Here is a 19,135-nt window from a genome sequence, read left to right as displayed (position 1 = left end):
TGGTCAAGCAGGAACACCTAGAGTCAGTTGCCCAGGACTGTGTCCAGATGGCTTTTGAATATCTCTAAAGATGGAGGCACCACAACTTCCCTGGGCAACCTGTGCCAGTGCTCAGTCACCCTCACAGTGAAGAAGTGTTTCCTGATGTTTAGGGGGAACCTCCTGTGTTTCCTGGTGTCTATTGGCTCTGGTCCTGTCACTGGGTCCCACTGGAAAGAGCCTGGCTCTGTCTTCTTTGCACCCTCCCTTCAGGTATATATATACATTGATAAGAGCCTTCTCTTCTCCAGGCTGAACAGTCCCCCCAGCAGTCTCAGCCTTCCCTGATAGAAGAGATGCTCTAGTCCATTCATCTTCATGGCCCTTCATTGGACAATCCAGTAGGTCCGTGTCTCTCTTGTACTGGGGAGCCCAGAACTGGACACAGTACTCCAGGTGTGGCCTCACCAGTGCTGAGCAGAGGCGAAGGACCACCTCCCCCGACCTGCTGGCAACACCCCTCCTAATTATTGTGATTCACAATTATGGTGATTCATTAAGTGTGCATTTTTTTTATATATATATATATATACACACACACAAACACCTGTAGATTGTTGCCTGAAATACTGGATGGCAAAACATAGGACTAAGCTTGGCCATCACACTATATTTCCACTCAATGAAAAAAAAAAAAAAAAACAAAACCAAAAACATTAAAAACTTCTGCAAATACCTGTGACCCAAGATCTGTAAGGCTGATCTGGTCACTTGTATGTAGGACAAAAGCTGCTGGAAGATCCACTAAGTAAGTTGAGGGGTGGGAGGGGACAACACACATGCAAAACCTGTGAGTTCTTTCTTAGAGGTGGCTGCAGGAACATGTACATTTTCTGTTGTGCCTTTACTTTTAATAAGGTTGCAGCTGACCGGAAAGAGAGTGTTCTTAAAGATGCTGCATTGTTCATCGGGTTGGTTGGTTGGTTTGTTTTAGTTGCATGTGGAGTTGCAAAGAAGTGATTTGGTCTAGTTAAACCATGGCACAAAGAATAGACTAGGGAGCAACCCCTTGATTTGCAAGTCTGCATATGAAGGGGCAAGACAGAACTCTTGCATGTGTCCTCTTAATACACCTACAGACATCCAAACACTTGGCTTTGCTTCCATAAATGAGGAGAAACATGCTATAATATGATCCTGCAGGGCTTGTGAAGATGATCCCAACGTGACATCTGTCATGTGACATGATAAGGTCTGCACTAAGTCTTCCAGTGATTTTTCTGGTTTTAGTCTTCAGATGTAGATTAGACTTACTTAGGCACGCTATTTTCTTGCTTCCCAGTTATTAGTATACTTTTAAGTCTTCCTGGGCTGCTCAGCTGTGTCCTTGACACTGAACTGAGTCATTTTAGTAGCCATGACTGCAGATGCAGTGAAGTTGTTCTTCAGCCACAGCTAGAAAAATACAGTGAGAATAAAAGCCATGTAATTGTTTCTGTCCACTGTTATTTCTTGGCCACATCAGAATAAGTTTCTGCTATGCTGTCTGACTAACAAAATACATGTTTGTGAGAGAAGTGTAATACTAAGCTTTGCCTGTAGTATGTAAGAATGAGATAAAGTGTAGTTGCTATCTTAGTGCTCTTTACTGAGAGGGGAAGAATATCTGGATAATATCACAGGGTCAAAAGGTCTTAAGCACTTTTAGTTTCTAAACAAAACAAAACTGCGTACATGTGATGCCTTTTTAGTAACACAAAATGCATAATACAACAAAATACAGTAGCAGTTCAGTGCATGATTGATATTCCACTATTAACAAGAGTTTGTATTCTATTTTTCATGCAGTTGTATTTAAAACAAAAAAAAAGAGAAAAGTTTCATTTCACCATTTGTAGCTCTTCTTATCTGGAAAGACCTGTGGATATGGAGTGCAAAATACAGTAACCAGTGAAAGAAAAACAGACAAAATTCTCTGTTATGTGCTGGCTAATCAGTAATTACTGTTTTATTTGTCAAAACATACAGATTGGTATCTAACTGGACATTGCATTATAGCAAACAATGGTTATTTTTTTGCATTTAGAGAATTGGTTCGATTCTGCTTCTGAAAAGTTTTTTTTTTTATTCTTTTTATAAAGTCAATGTACATACATGTTTACCTAAATAACTTTTGGAAAACTAAAACAGTATCTGTCATCACAAATCCTTCCAAATTGAAGTACAGAGAAGTCTATGTATAGCCAAGAAAAGAAGCCATGTGTGCAAAATAGAAAATTGATTAGGAGACTGTCTTCTAAAAGAAAATACTTAAGGGTGTTTAGTATCTATTCACTGCAGTTGAAACTTCAAGGTCTGCTAGAGTTTCCTGTATATGATGATTTCATGGAACTTTAATTGTTGTCTTACCACAGTAAGATTGCTATCCTTTTCTCAGGACTGTCTTATTGTTTAAGCTTGATTTCTTAGAGTATTGTGGTTTTTCTTCTGTTTAAACTTTTTATATACTTACTTTTAACTTATGGTTTGATTATATTGCTTTCCTCCCCAATACTTTTTTCCCTGGCTTAAATTTAGCCAATGTATATCGCTTTATTATAGCAAATGTAGTTTGTCTGTAATTATGAATACTGTGTGGACTCTTCTAAAATACTTCATGCTGAAAGGAGTCATGAAGCATTCTATTCTTTTTTATTGTGGGAGGAGTATCAAAAGAAATACTAGGATAAAGTTAAAAATCTAGGCAAGACATTGATATCCAAAAGATGACTGTTCATAGAAATGCATAAATTTACACATTTTATGTGCTTGCAAAAATGAGTTCTTGTAACCTATTGTGTGGTGGGAGATAGATAATGTGCCAAAACTTTTTGGCCACTTTCAAACTAAACAGTAGGAGAAAGGTGTAAGTAGCTTTACAAACTGAAAGGTGTACCTCTCAGGTGAAACTACCACTCTGTCTTGTAAGGCTTTTAAAAATCCTGTATTCCAGAACATTCAGCTTTCTGGCATCAGGCTATCGAAGTATTAAAGCATTTCTTGAATCTTAAGCATGTGAATAGTCACATTGAATTTGTAGGTATACATGATAAGGTGTACTGACCTCAAAATGCTCTGCACCTGTAGGATTGAGGCCCTAGTAAGCATAACAGAAATCAAATAATTGTCTGAGTTAATAGCATACACTTACTACAAATTAGAGCTCTGAAGAAAATTACCATGTAGTGTTTCTCTTCCTCTGTCAGCTAAACCATATGAAGAATGAGTTGTAACTAGCAAAATGAGTAATTGTTCTAGGGATGAATGGGTGTGATTTACGGTATTAAATAAAATTGTAGCCATCCCTCAGCATTAAATGCGTGTCAAGTATTTTGAGTAGGCCACAGAACACAAGATGCAGTTGCGTAGGTAACTTTGCGTGGTTCCCTCTTGCAAGCCTTTCCAGGACAGAGCTGGTGTGCTCTGCTTCCCAGACCACTGCCAGCTGCTCTCCCCTCTTCCCTCAGGAGGCTTCTGCCTGTTCGTTTCTCTCACTTCAGCTGTTTGTCTGGTTTTGCTGGGTACGGGTCTGTGAAATGCTAGGGTGTAAGACCCAAAATTGTCATTGAAATTTCCAGAGCGTGGGGTTGTAGCCGAAGTTTAAGAGCATGGCCTTTTCTCTAAGCATATATTGGAGTTATTTATTTTTGTGCAATATGATAATCGTTCTCAATATTTAAGCTTCCTGTATTGAATGCAGTGAGACTTGTGAAATATTTTCTTCTAGGCAAACTCTTAATAAAGATTTGAACTAAATATTAGCTTTTACAGTAAGTAGAAACCAACTAAAGGGCTTCATGCCCAGAAGTGTTTCTTTTTCATCTTTGGTATGTCATTTCATTGGGGAACAAGACGGTTGGTTTTTATTTTACACAAGCAAGAATTGAAAGGAATCAAGAAGACTCCCAGAGTGTAGTAGAGATCACTGTTAATTATGTTAGGTTTGATGGATATTTAAAAAAAAAACCAAAACAAACAAACCATACTTTGTAATATGATTGGTGTAAGAAGTTAGTTTTACCTAAATTATTTAATTTATTATTTACCATTAGAAGTAGACAAGAATTTTTTAAAGCAATGCTCTAGGAGGAAAAACATACTTAGTTCAGTCTCACTGAAATAAGTGACTTTCTTTGTAATTTCTTACTTCATACGGTAACATGTAAACAGTACTGAGAACGTTTTATGCTAGTCCTTCAAAAGGAATGTCCTTTGAACACAAATCTCTTTAATAATCTTTGCCTACCTGTGAAGAAAAGGGTAATGAATTCTTGTCTTCTGAGTGACCGGATTATCTTCAGCTTTATCTAACACTTTGCTGTCAAAGATGTTATGCATCTCACTGTTATGCATCCTTGAAGTCACGAATTCTGATATTTTTTTCCTTCTAAAACTATATAAGCTGTCAAACAATGGAACTACTGTATTTTGTACTTCAGTGGAATTGCAAATTCCATAAGTAAGGCTCATAATCAAGAGTGCAGGAATCACCCCAGTATGCATCTCAAGAATATTTCAGAGTTTTGATGGTAATTATGTCTGTTTCCTCAACAGTTATTGTAAAATATGTACTATATATTTACAGATATATGGAGTTTGGGGGTCATCCTCTTCATGTTGGTTTGTGGACAACCACCATTTCAAGAAGCAAATGACAGTGAAACTCTTACTATGATAATGGACTGCAAATACACAGTGCCACCTCATGTGTCCAAAGAATGTAAAGAGTAAGTAGAGTACTGAAGAACTCGGAAGTGTTCAGAGAAGGGGATTCTCATAACCTTTGGGAGTTCCCCATACCATATTATCAGTGTGTGGAATATTCCTTGCCTGTTAATAAGATATTATGCCTAGTTGTTAGTGTTTCTTCACATGGATTTAGTAGTTTCTTGGGGCATCAGCGTTGCATTTTTTATTCTTCCTGTCTCTTCTTACTAAAGGTTAATCCCATGATATTTTTTGCCAATAGGTTTTTCCCACACTTGTGTGAAACTTCATTTTGATTTTACACAACATATGTTTTTTCATGTGTCTCAGTTGTTGTGCATTTTATAAATGATTGAAGAAGCTGCTCACCACTGACTGGCTTTGGCCTCCACTCTTGCTGGACAAATTACAAGGTGTTGCTGAGAGTATTTTGTGGCAGGGGTTAAAAAGGTAACAATTCCTATAGATTTCCATTCAAAATACAAGTTGTCAAAAACCAAGGATGTCACAGCAAGTTTTGTTCATCTCCTACTGAAATTGCAATTCCAAATCAACATTCTAGGCAATCAAGGGAGAAAAATATTCTGTCTGCAAATACCATATGCCACTTGGGAATCATGACTCATTTTGATGTGTTGTTTTTCTGCAGTGTTCACTGCAGCTTTTTTGGTTTTTTTGATATGTTCCAATATTTCTCATATTTCCCTATCAGTTAATGACCTCTTCAGTCCTTTTAATATATATTCCAGTTGCATGACTTAGACTATTTTACAATGTTTGGCTGGGTTCTTGAATCTGCAGTAGAGTATCTTTTCATTTTCAATATGAAAAGTGCAGATGCCTTTATAAATGCTTGAAAAATGTATTTGGTCTAGTCAAAAAACCTAGAGCAGCATCTAGGATTCTGTTACTTGACACAGAATGAAATTTGTTACAGCTGTGGTCATAATGACCGTTCCTCTCTTCACCTGTCATCTGTGTGGTCCAGGAATCTAATGCATAGCATGATGCCATAGCTGGTTTTCGTGTCTTGTCATTAGTGTCTAGCATTTCCAGTAACATGGAAAAGCTGGTATCAGTGTTCTCAACAGTTTGAAGAGTTTCGCATACAGGAAGAGGTTTAAAATGCAATACAGGAAGAGGTTTAAAAGAGAGCTCTTATCTGAATTCAATCGAATAAATCTCTTGAGATGCTGCATGCTGTGCTGAGGCCAGGAAGCTTATTTTTTGCAGCCTTTCACTTAATATATTGGCTAATACTAATATGCTTAAAGGCCCAAGTAGATCTGCTTTCTCCATGTGATGCATCAACAATGTACAACCAGTTACCCAAGTCCTCTATAAGTTAGGTTTTCTTAGGGAAAAGGCTCTGGGAATGTTTAAACTTCCTGCTTGGAGTGAAAGCGTTTTTGGTGGTTTGGGATGCGTAAGCAAGCTTAAAGCAGGAGGTGTATGTGGTACATTTGTGTGGTTTTACTACAGGTGCAGTTTAAAAAAAGTCAAATGAAGTATATAGTTTGTTCCCTTTCTGTCTTAATGTTAACAAAAGCAAAGAAAATCAAGGCTCCCATGTCTCACCCTGCCTTTCCTTTTGGTAAAGGCAGAGACCACAGCTGCTAAGTATATATGTGGCATTCTTTTTTTACAGTAGTTTTAAGAAGTCTGAATTAACCTCCACTTTTAATTCCGTACATCATCTCACACTGAAAAACAAACAAAAAAAATTGTGATTACCTTTGTGATTTGTGTGGCCTTGCAGTTTGAAGTTACATGGTGTAGTATAGTTAGTGCAATAAAAGGCATTATGTGAGAACCACAGAACTTTCATTCTGCATGTTGGAGCAATAAAACTTAATTGAAACCTTGGCACCAAAACTGTATATCCGTGTTCTGTTTGTGGTGCAAAGTCAAAAATACCTCCCCCAGTATTTTTCACATATAGTAAGTGAACAGAGATAATGCTGTGCTAATCAAGTCTTCTTTCTCTGTTTATTTAGGGAATTTATGCACTTCCTTTCCAGCACTTGTAAACACTCAGTATCAACCTATTAGTAGGTTTGTCACTTCATCATCCCAGATAGTGTTTTGTTCTGCTTTTTTTTTCCTCTATGGATAGAACAGATCACTGTTCTTTCAGGGACACTAAGGAATCAAATGTCTGATAGCTATTTCAGAATAAAAATTTCTGCTTATCTTGCCATTCCATATTCTTGTCGACAGCAGCAATAATAAAAAAATTCTATTTCTTTTAGTTAACAGACCAGCCTGTAGGCCATCTAAGACAGTTGCCCTATAAGACCTATTAAAAGTAAATAAACACTGCAGTTTTCATTTACTATGCGTAGATTCTTAACATGATTTTTCTAGTTTGCTTGTTTTTAATAAGTAAATTGTTTGTTTCAGTTCAGCAATATTTGGAATGTCTTCGAGAATAAATAATTTCCCATCACATTTTTTACTGTAGAGACTTCTAAAGATCTATGTGGACCGAAAATTTCTTCCTAATGTTGCTCTTACAATGGCTGCTTTTTAAACACATGAGTGTATTTTGTTTAGATTTATTTTTTATTTGCAGTCTAATTACACGGATGTTGCAGAGAGACCCAAAGCGAAGGGCATCTTTGGAAGAGATTGAAAACCATGCATGGCTTCAAGGAGTTGACCCATCTCCTGCAACAAAGTACAATATTCCTCTTGTGTCTTATAAAAATCTGTCTGAGGAGGAACACAACAGTATAATACAACGCATGGTTCTTGGGGATATTGCAGACCGAGATACAATAGTGGAGTAAGTTGTCAGTTTTTTATATGCAATTTGTTTTGTGCATCTGTCATTTTTGATTAAAGAATATTATAAGAACCTGGGTACTTCAGTGTTTAAATATCAAGCCATTCATTTAACAAATGAAATATTACAGTCTTGCTCTGTGATAGGATATTCTAGGATGAGAAATACTTAAGTAGATGCAACCTTAGGAAAAACTTAAAAAAAACGTGTTGGAACAGTGTTCGATTCCTGCGGTAGTTTGTCACCTTGAGTAAACTTAACTGTTTTGAAATCTATGCTTTTACTTGTGCTTCATATCTCACGCATATTTGAAGGTGATAAAATTCTAGCATTTTTCCCGTAGTACATTTCCAGTATACCTGAATCTTTGTTAATTTAAAATATTATTCCTTTTATCTATATAATACAAAATAGTAATTTAAAATTGTTTTTTCTATTTGTTTGGGTTTAAGCTGGAAAAACTGTTACTATCTTACTGTTGGGGGGGGGGGCGGGTGGGAAGCAGCAGTCTTGCTTCTTAATAAGCTTGTAGCTGCCTAATCGTGGCATCCTTTCTGTTAGAATATATGAATGATGCTTACTGGCTTACGAACTTAATTTTACTGTAAACTTAATGTGACAGCCCTAAAATAATGGAAGGTTTTTCCTCCAGTTGTTGCATAAAGAAATATTAGTACTTTGTGGTTGTATGTGCCAGTGGGAAAGCCCACCATTGGTGCATAACACTAATGAAATAAAACTTTATCATTTAAAGAAAGTTAAATAAAGGAAGAATTACTTAATTTTTTTGGATGATGTTCTAAATATATCCTCACCCAACTATAATTGAAATTACTAGACTTGTTGGCTCTTTATTTTTAATAAAACCAAGCCATACTTGTCAGAACATCAAAAATACACGGTTCTGTTTTCAGGCGCTCTTCCTGCTATTAGAAATATAGCAAGGTATGAGAAATGCATGTCCAGTTTTCTAAAAACCATTGATATATGGTTCATTTCATGTTTTGTATTTTCATTAGGGCATTGGAAACAAACAAATATAATCACATCACTGCTACTTACTTCTTGCTAGCTGAAAGGATTCTGCGAGAAAAACAAGAGAAAGAAATTCAGACTAGATCTGCAAGCCCTAGCAACATCAAAGCTCAGTTCAGGTGAGATTTTAGGAATCTAAATGGTTTCTTTTTTTTTTTTTTTTAACCTGTTCTAATGAGAATATTATTGAAATGCTCAAGTACTTCTTTCTTAAAAAAAGTAAAATACTTATTCATTGCAAATTTTAAATGTCTTTTAAAGTGCTGTGGATGATTCAGAAGCTGTTCAGAAATCAGTTAGCAATAGTATTTTCAATTCCTACCATTTTCAGGAAATGCCTAATCAATTTGAAGTCTGTATCTGAAGTAGTAAGTTTTCACACCTGCTAGGAAAGGGCATGTTCATTGACCTTCAGTCCTCATACAAATGTATGTGTATGTAATGTCCCTGGAAAAAATTCAGTTGCATAAGCTAAAAAAATGTTGATGTGGAATTAGTTACAAATGATAAATCACTCTGAATTTGATGTTATGGTTTAGTTGTTAGCATTGATTTTTAATGGGCCAAACATCTGTAGGTTATGTTCTTTTTAATATCAGTTGATATGCCTGTTGTTTAAGGAAAACTGTTGAATTAATTGCTTTAATCACCCATTTAAACATGTTGCAATAGATCTGGGGTAGCCCTGTATGTCAGGGAGTGTTTTGATTGTCTAGAGCTTAATGATGGTGACAATAGGGTTGAGTGTTTATGGGTAAGAATCAGGGGGAAGGCCAACAAGGCAGATGTGGTGGGAGTCTGTTATAGACCACCCAACCAGGATGAAGAGGCAGATGAAATATTGTATAAGCAACTGGGAGATGTCTCACAATCACTAGCCCTTGTTCTCATGGGGGACTTCAACTTACCAGATGTCCACTGGAAATACAATACAGCAGAGAGGAAGCAGTCTAGGATGCTCCTGGAGTGTGTGGAAGGTAACTTCCTGACACAGCTGGTGAGTGAGCCAACTAGGGAAGGTGCCCCGCTGGACCTGTTGTTTGCGAACAGAGAAGGACTTGTGGGTGATGTGACGGTTGAGGCAGTCTTGGGCGTAGGGATCACGAAATGCTAGAGTTTTCTCTTCTTGGAGAAGTAAGGAGGGGGGTCAGCAGAACTGCTACCTTGGACTTCTGGAGCACAGACTTTGGCCTGTTTCGGGGCCTGATTGACAGAGTCCCTTGGGAGGCAGTCCTGAAGGGCAAAAGAGTCCAGGAAGGCTGGACATTCTTCAAGAAGGAAGTCTTAAAGGTGCAGGAGCAGGCCGTCCCCATGTGCTGAAAGACGAGCCAGCAGGGAAGAAGACCGGCCTGGCTGAATGGAGAGCTTTGACTAGAACTCAGGAAAAAAAGGAGAGTTTATGACCCTTGGAAGAAGGGGCAGGCAACTCAGGAGCTCTACAAGGATGTCGTGAGGTTATGCAGGGAAAATTAGAACTAGAACTTAATCTGGCTCCTGCCGTAAAAGACAATAAAAAATGTTTCTGTAGATACATTAACAACAAAAGGAGGGCTAAGGAGAATCTCCATCCTTTATTGGATGTGGGGGTGGAACACAGTGACAAAGGACAAGGAAAAGGCTGCAGTACTTAATGCCTTCTTTGCCTCAGTCTTCAGTAGTAAGACCAGTTGTTCTCCAGGTACCCAGCCCCCTGAGCTGGAAGACAGGGAGCAGAGTGAAGCCTCCATAATGCACAGGGAAATGGTTAGTGACCTGCTACACCACTTAGACACGCACAAGTCTATGGGGCCAGATGGGATCCACCCAAGGGTACTGAGGGAGCAGAAGAGGAGGCTGAGGGGAGACCTTATCGCTCTGTGCGACTGCCGGGAAGGAGGTTGTAGCGAGACGGGTGTGGGCCTCTTCTCGCAAGTAAGCAAGCGCTAGGACTGAAGGAAATGGCCTCCAGTTGTGCCAGGAGAGGTTTAGCTTGGATCTTAGAGGAGAAATGTCTTCACCAGCAGGGTTGCAGGCATTGGAAGAGGCTGCCCAGGGAAGTGGCTGAGTCCCCATCCCTGGAGGTATTTCAAAGACCTGTAGGTGTGGTGCTTGGGGACATGGTTTAGTGGTGGACTTGGCAGTGTTAGGTTAACAGTTGGACTCAATGATCTCAAAGGTCTTTTCCAACCTAAACGATTCTATGATTCTACCTTTTTTTTTCCTTTTAGTTTGACAAAAACATGGTTAAAAAAACATGTAGTAAGGTTCCCTGAGATTTTCAAAGCTTCAGCTTGTGACACAGTAAAACTAAAGGGGGAAGTGGGGCCCATCTTGACAATCTTTCCAATGAAGATGGAGGCTGTGCTGAGGCATTTCTATGAATTTTTGTTCTCTAACCTCCAGTCTCTTCAAAAGTTGCCTTTTAGGTTTTGGTAAAAAATTATTTCTAACTATTGTTAGCAATAATAACAATTGTTAGTAGCTAATCTCTTAACGAGAGAAGAATATTAAGTGCTTGTGCTGATGTTTAGAGTTGCTGCCTACATTCAGCGTTGTTAATCTGTCAGTAGGATTTAGAGAAAAAGAAAAAATAGCTTGTTCATTCCAAAGGTTTCTTTGTGCAACTTTCATGCAAGGTCATGTGTGAAATCATTTAATAGGAATGATAATAGGGACATAAAGGCTATGGTGTCCTTCTGGTGGATATCCATATTTGCCTTGGCCTAACTGATAAAAGTAAGGTACTGCCACTTCAAGTTCAATCTAGGAAAAAAAGGACACTTGTGTTAAGGGCATGCACTTTGGAAAATAGCTTAAAGATACATCATCTCCATTGATTGTTACTTTGGATTTAGGCTGAGATTTTAGAGGAGTCTCTTCCGAATACCATTCCATTTACCTGAATAATGGGTTGTTTCTCTCTGAACCTTACAGTGGTTCTCAACATCTTTCTCATCTCCAGATTGGACTGCACCCTGTGTTGTGTACTAGAGTAGACTGAAACTTTGTTGCTGCACTTAAAAGGTCATTCACTCGATGGTCACTTATGTAGGAAATTTTATCCTATGTTGCATGGTTACAAGTGCTTTAGAAGAGTTATTGTTGCAGGAAACTAAGGGCTGCCTACAGAATCTAAGTGGTCTGGAGCTTGGTGTTACAAGAGCTTACCTCTCTTTGTCGGGACTGCTGTAACTTTCACTCTGCAGTTCTCTCTTTAATGGATCATCCTCTTATTTTACGTCAATTTCTTTTAAAAAAGAAATCCAAGCACAGCATCAAATGTGTCTAATACTAAGTATTACCTATAAAACAAATTATTCGACAGGAAATCTTTGAGTTTACTTTCAAATGAAAATTCTAAAACTACAAAGTCTGCTTTTAAATTGTTTTGGTTTTTTTTCTCTGCATTTATGTCACTGTTTCAGTAGAAGAGCTGCTCCAGTTATATGAGGAACTGGAACAAACAAGTTCATTGAATCTAAATCTTGATATGAATTTGTAAAGTTGAGTGGAGTAGTTGAAACCTGCCTTATGAGTGTGAATTTTCTTTTCATGACAAGGACATCTGCATAAACTCAGAAACTCTTGCCCTTAATGGTCCCAGGTAGCTCTTCCTTGTCTTCATGATGGTTCTAAATTCAAAGTGTTTATATAGAATGACCTCATGGAAAAGACAACAAAGTAGTGCATTACTTTGATTTTGAGACTTCAAAAGATGTAAAAAAAAATAATTTCACTTACTCGCAACCTGGAGCGTCCTTTCAGTCCCACTCTTCCCTCAAGCCTACTGGGAATAAGGGGAGGGGGGAAGGGAAGGGAGGCAAACATAGGCTGCTATGAGAGATAAACATACTGTAGTGAGGAGGTTTATTCCCTGGAAACTACAGTACTGTTAGATACTATATTTACCCTTTATTGTGACAGCCACAGAACTCTCTTCCTTTTTTTGCTGACAAACCAGTCTGTTCTTAAAGCACAGTAAATTCTTGAAACGTTTAGATCTTCATTTTCTGTCACTTTTGTAGTTATGTTTCTAATTTATTTAAGTCCTGTTTGTTAATCACTGACAGTTGTTTGTGTTTAAAATATCCAGTGCAGCACAAGTCATCAGAAAACTAGGTCAGTGGTTCCCAGCATTTCTGGAGTCAGCTGGGGCCTAAGGGAGGATGGCAGTGTCAAACCAAGGAGGACCACAGCCCAGGCTCTCCTTCTTGTCTGGGCAGCTTGGGTCGAGCTGGTGGTTGTGCGGCTTCCCTCCAGGCAGAGCTGCTCACTGGAGCGAAACCGGTGGGAGGGCACCAGCAGCTCCCAGTGCCCAACAGGACAGGAAGGAGCCTGTGTGGCTCCTCCCGGGGAATGGACTACACAGGCTGACACGGGTGTGTTGGCATCCGGGTCCCACTGTTAGAGGATCCTGGTGGATATTTGTATTATTGGTTTGTTAAGAAAAACTTAAGCTAGCACTTCAAAACAAAGTCTGCAGTTAGGCTTGATGAGTTTAATGTTGATTTTAAAAAGTACTCTTCCTCAAAGTTCATACAGTTGGGAAGACAGTTGTCAATTGTTACCTGTGTAGGCAGGTATCTTGTACTTCAGGAGCCTTTTCTATCCAGCCATTACAGAGGGAGCCTTGAGCAAATGCAGTCCTACTGCAGGTGCTTCCATTAAGTTTAAACACTTAAAAACACATTTAGAATAAGAATAATCAGAGGTGTCCGAGCTTTTCTTGTTTCTTCAGCTTGCCTTCTTAACACAGCAGAGGTGAAGAAGTTGGTATGATCCTTCCGTCTTTGTATGCAGGCTGTCCAAGCAGAGGTCTGGGGTCATGCTTGGTGTGAAACATTCTCTGCTTCCTCTCCTGCTTTCCTCCTACACCTGGCTTCTAAACTGGGCTACAAACTCACGCAGCCCTTTCTTTTGGCAGACCCAAAATGTGGTTGGGAATGTCTTGTAATATGCTACTCATATTTGAACAGAGGTCTCTGCTACAGCTTTTCATGCAGTATGCTAGAGTATTTTAGTTATGTAAAGTTAAGTGATTGGCAAACTTTTTTAACTTAAAGATAACTCAATTTGAGAGGTTAGAACAAATTTCTTGGTCTCCACAAGAAATGTGGGGCTTATGCTGAGTGAAGCAACTGAAGAATTATTCAGTGTTAAGGTGTTGGCCTGTAGGCGTTGGTCCTTTGGATTAGGCTTTCAAAATACAGAGAGAGAAAAGACTGGCAGACTGTTCTTAATTTATTCTGTGTGCATTATGGGAAAATTACAATATATTTCAGGATTTAAAGTAAACCACAAATCATTAGATACTAGCTTAGATACTGGATATAAGACATCAGCTGCTAGCTGTAAAACTGATTTACACAAGTGTTACTTTCATTCTGATTTGAGCTAATGCTAGTACACAGTCATATGTTTTGGACTTTGATTTACAGTTTATTCAAGTGTCATATTCTTAAGCAGCTTGAGTCCTGAATTCGTGCAGCTGCATTATTCCAGTTGCTCAGCTAAGGTCAAATAAATGTATGATCTCAATTCATGTGTATTTAAAATTAAAGGGGATTTTGTAGGATAGAGCTTGGTCTGAATGAGACATACCAAAAATGAGAGAATGTTTCTTCTGACTCAACTTTACAGTCTCACTCATGTTAATTCTAACCTAATTTTTATATCAAGAATTCTGGGGACAAAAAATAACAGAAGCTTAAAAGAAGATGATTAAAAGTAGTTTGCAATACTGTCTTATTTAAGTTGGGCTTGAATCAGCTGGTATCTTCCTCTAGGTCCTGGTGGTTCTGTACCTACTTCAGATATTTTCTTTTGAGACACAACAATTATTTAAAGTTTTTTATTGCTTAATTCATTTTCTGAGAGCAGTGAAATCTTAAGATTTCATTTGACAGTAGCCAACATAATTTCTAAACTATACTTTTGTGTATATGATGTTCCATTCAAATAACAGCATTTCTAAAGGAATACACGCTCTCTGAGAATGTTTCCTTTTCCTCAGTTACTCAGGACTGTTACTTGCAAACACGCCACTCGGCAGGCCAGTGTGCGTGGCACTACTCGTGCTTCTGTTGTGCAGATCTTACATGTTCTTATATGTTCTAAAATGCTCGCCATGATCTAACTTTTCTTTTATCCTTTATAATTGTTTATGCAGGCAATCATGGCCAACAAAAATTGATGTACCCCAAGATCTGGAGGACGACCTTACAGCTTCTCCTCTCTCCCATGCAACTGTTCCTCAGTCACCAGCTCGCACAGCTGAGAATGTTCTGAACGGCCACAGAAGCAAGGCCCTTGGCGATTCAGCAAAGAAAGAAGATATCCCTGAATTAGCTGGACCGGCACTTTCAGCAGTGCCATCAGTGAGCTTAAAACCCACTACAAGTGGCCGGAAGTGCTTGTTCAGAGTAGAGGAAGACGAAGAGGAGGACGAAGAAGATAAGAAACCTATTTCTCTTTCTACTCAAGTTGTTCTGCGCCGTAAGCCTTCAGTTACAAATCGTCTTACTTCGAGAAAGAGTGCACCAGTCCTCAATCAGATCTTTGAGGAGGGCGAGTCAGATGATGAGTTTGACATGGACGAGAACTTACCCCCGAAGCTCAGCAGGTTAAAAATGAATATTGCTTCACCTAGCACAGTGCATAAACGCTATCACAGGAGGAAAAGCCAGGGACGGGGCTCTAGTTGCAGTAGCTCAGAAACAAGCGATGACGACTCGGAAAGCAGGAGACGCCTAGACAAAGATAGTGGGTTTACTTACTCGTGGCATAGACGGGACAGTAGCGAAGGGCCCCCTGGCAGCCAAGGAGATGGTGGTGGACAAAGCAAACCAAGTAATGGAAACGGAGGGGTAGACAAAACGAGCCCAAGTGATAACAGCAAAGGTGGGGGGAGTCCCTCCGGTGGCTCCAGCGGTGGCACCAACAACACTTCAGGTTCCACTCGTAGATGCGCTGGATCTGGAAACTCAATGCAGCTATCGTCTAGAAGTGCAGGGGAACTGGTTGAAAGCCTGAAGTTAATGAGCCTTTGCCTAGGTTCACAGATTCATGGCAGCACTAAATACATTATTGATCCTCAAAACAATCTGTCCTTTTCCAGTGTAAAAGTACAGGAGAAATCAACATGGAAAATGTGTATAAGTTCCAGCGGAAGCACAAACCAGGCTTCATCGTTGGGCAACCTAAAATTTTTTTCTGACCAAATGTCAGAGACGGCAAACGAATTGGAACGGATAAAGAGCAGGAACTTGAAAAACAATGTGCTACAACTACCTCTCTGTGAAAAGACGATTTCTGTGAATATTCAGCGGAACCCAAAAGAGGGGCTGCTGTGTACCTCCAGTCAAAGCAGTTGTTGTCACGTCATTTGACAGCAACCTGACCTTAATAGCTCGATCTACTTGACAGCATCATTCTTCCTGTTCAGAGCTGTGAACACCTTGTCACCGGACCCCTTTTTGTTGTCTTAAGATTTTTAAGTGGGCTTTAGGCAGTTATTTATTACACTTTAATTTTGTGTTTGCTTGATGGTATGACAATGCATGGTCTTTGCATGCTGCTAGCCGATACGTTTTTCTTTTTCAACAAAACAGAATATTTTATTGTGTAATTTTTACATTTATAATTTTACTATGGAAGATCTGGATTAAATTAAAATAAATATCTGGATCCTAATGTAAATGGAGCACTTAGAAGTTTCATGTTCTGCACTTAAACTAGAGAGAGAAGCTTTTGTTTGCTTGTGAAATGTTAATTCTTGTTCTGACCTTCTGTGATAACTAAAATATGTGATATGTGGCATACTTCTACGTGTCTGAAACAGAACCAAAGCAATAATGTTTTGATGCTGAAAACTCTTCAGGGAGCTTTCAGATGTTCCAAGGCTTGTACAAAGCAAAGATGCACTGAAAATTAGTGATCTTGAAATATGATTTTAAACCCACACCTATTTGTCTTAAGCTATGATATGGATAAAGTTGTGGCTCAAAAATCAAACAGAAAAGATCTTGTTTTGCTAGAGGCAGTTTTCTTTTAAAAAAAAAAAAAAAAAGGCAAGTAGATTTGTAAGGCAGCTTTCTCCCATAGAAATGTGTTAATATTACAAGCAGACAATCTTTTTTAATATAAAAAAGGTAAATTATTAAGTCTACTTCTGAGTTTTTACATGCTAACTGAAAATAAAGTATTTGTATGAGTTACTTTTGTTATTAGGATATCATGACACTTACTATTTTAGGTTTTCACCTTGTAAACCCTCTCCCCTACCCTCTCCTCCCCTCCCTGAGATTTCAAAAGGCAATAAGGGATGGAAAACCTTTAGGTAATTGGATTCAAATTGAAATTGTTACTGTCACTTAGATTTTTCTCATTATTACTCTTTCTAAGACTTAAAATACTGCTGTTCCCTACACGTACGCCACTTATTTTCCCTCAGTAATCGTGCTTTTTCATAAAGTCAATTTAAAATAGCATATAGGAAAGTATTTATTTTACAGCTCCTAGCCTTTCTGTCGGGTCTCCCGTTGCCACGGCAAGGTCTTGACTTGGAGTATTTCTGTACAAAAGGTTACTTTTGACCAGATGAATTAACTTTGTGGAATTTTATTATCTAGAATAAAATATATTGCAGATTGCTAGTTTTGGGAAGGGCAAGAATGTTTTATTTTTTCATGCTGTGCACTGGGTCTTCTAAGCAATGCTAGTGAAACTGGTGGTGTTATGTAGCAGCGCCCTGGGCAGACACTGGATGTCTGGGAGGAGTTTACACTGTTGAGCGTCTTGTAACACTTGCAGAAGGGTCGAATCCAATGCATTTCGCATCCACCGCCGAGTGAGCAGAGCACCAAAGAAAGGCGTTACGCTGGGTCATAATTTTTACAGCTCGTGACAGCTCTTCTCTTCTTGATTAGAAAAAGACTTTACTAAGAGAGTCTAAATTGCACGGGGTATGCTTACTGGCTAGCCTAGCCAGGGATTTTACATTCTGCTTCCTAAACAAGGCGAAGGATAAGCGTTTTACTCCTTTACGTTTTAAACTCTAGTTGCAGTGTAGTCAGTGGGATATTTATAAATCAGAAGCTACAAGAATAGATGTGTGGGTGAAGCCATAGAACATATTTGCTTGAAATTTTTGAGCAGGGATCTTACCAAGGGCCAGAAATGAGATGTGTGGTTCACAGCCAGTGAGCGGAACATCCAAGTAGGAGACAAGTTTATAAAGGGCATTGGCAATAAACTTATTTGTTGCAGCTTTTTTTCCAAGTATTGTAAATACTCTTTCCTGATACTATGTACAGCCTTGGAATGGCACCTTTTAACTAACCCCAGGTGTATTTTGTTCCCAATGTTTTTATATACGACTGTATATATGGTGCTCACTTTAGAACAGCAGTGTTGACCATTTATGCTGCATAGTTGTACTATAGCCTTAGAGTTGTGCGTGGTTGGTTGAACCCTTGGGTGTACAGATGTTAGTCTGAGTGGCGTCCTTTACCCTTTTGTTGATAGGTGAATGACTGTGCATGTGGTGTATGTTGTATTATGTCGTCACGTAAAAGGAAGGGCGAGAATAACCACTACATTAAGGTAATATTGGACCAAACTATTTAGAGCAAGTAAACAGTTTCTTGTACCCCTTAACGTGTCTTTAAAAGTTGCATATAGTTACAGTAGTGTATAAATTAAATATTGTGGAAAAACAATTAGTCTTGTATTTTTCTGTATGTGTGTATATAAATATATATATAAAAAATAATGTACCTCTAGCAACTTAATCTGTATTTAAGATGTGACAATCTTGACACAGAGTTTTAAGAGTAGCAGTATAAATAAGCAGAATTAATGAACAGAAATATAAAAATTTCTCACCGAGAAAGAGTCCATGCGTGTGTGTTAAGAGGGTACAGAAATATCAGCTGATCTTATTGCTTCCAGCAATGTTTGGCTCTTTCACTGTATAAACATTCATGGTGTGCGACAGAAATGGAAAATCCAGTTAATAAAAGTAATATCTTGATTGATGCATAACCTACGACTTGCACGTCAATGCAGTTTGTTACTCCTGGCGTTCGCTGCATGAGGGCGGCACCGGCTCCCGGCCGCGTACCCCTGGCTGCAGCGCAGCGGGGGCCAGCCCTGCCCCAGGCGCGCTTGCTGGGAGCCGCTTCTCCGCAGGGCAGGCACCCAGTAGCTCCTGCTGAACAGCGCCAATCAAGCTCACGTAGGGTAATAAATTAAAAGGGAGAGCAGCAGAAGCGTAAGCTCGGTTGCTTTGTGTGTGGATGCAGGTTCGTTTGCAAACTTTCAGTTATTCCCTTGCATAGATCAAACGCGTTCATTTGGGCTTAGATGTTCTTGTGGCTGGCACCTGCTTTTTCTTGGCAGAGCTTTTTGTTTAAAGGTTGAGGTTGCTGTTTCTTAGGCAGAACTTCAGAATGATTTAAATGGTTCAGTAAGCTTTACCAAGCTGCCGTTCAGCTAGAGAACACTACTGCTACGCCTGTCCAGCTTACCGGCTTGGCAAACCTGGTGCTGTTCTGGCAGCTCTGGAACACAGAACAGCCGCGGGTTTCAGAATCTCAGTTAAAATCT

General features: G+C 39.0%; 1 protein-coding gene across 3 annotated transcripts in view; it reads left to right on the top strand.

Moving 5' to 3' along the window:
* The window catches only part of SNRK (SNF related kinase), a 45,285-nt gene extending 26,671 nt beyond the window's left edge, over positions 1–18,614 (top strand). For 2 of the 3 annotated variants that reach the window (XM_075705186.1, XM_075705184.1), the window contains exons 4-7: positions 4,604–4,745; positions 7,301–7,513; positions 8,533–8,667; positions 14,697–18,613. In XM_075705186.1, coding sequence (XP_075561301.1) covers positions 4,604–4,745; positions 7,301–7,513; positions 8,533–8,667; positions 14,697–15,915 — 1,709 coding nt within the window. In that variant the 3' untranslated portion in view covers positions 15,916–18,613. Of the gene's footprint in view, positions 1–507; positions 528–4,603; positions 4,746–7,300; positions 7,514–8,532; positions 8,668–14,696 lie in introns of those variants that run through there. The other variant, XM_075705187.1, reaches the window with a different exon arrangement.
* The last annotated feature ends 521 nt before the right edge of the window (positions 18,615–19,135 follow it).

Source organism: Pelecanus crispus, chromosome 2, assembly GCF_030463565.1.
Source record: "Pelecanus crispus isolate bPelCri1 chromosome 2, bPelCri1.pri, whole genome shotgun sequence".
In the NCBI taxonomy this organism is placed as follows: Eukaryota; Metazoa; Chordata; class Aves; order Pelecaniformes; family Pelecanidae; genus Pelecanus; species Pelecanus crispus.
This window is presented reverse-complemented; position numbering and strand designations above follow the sequence as displayed.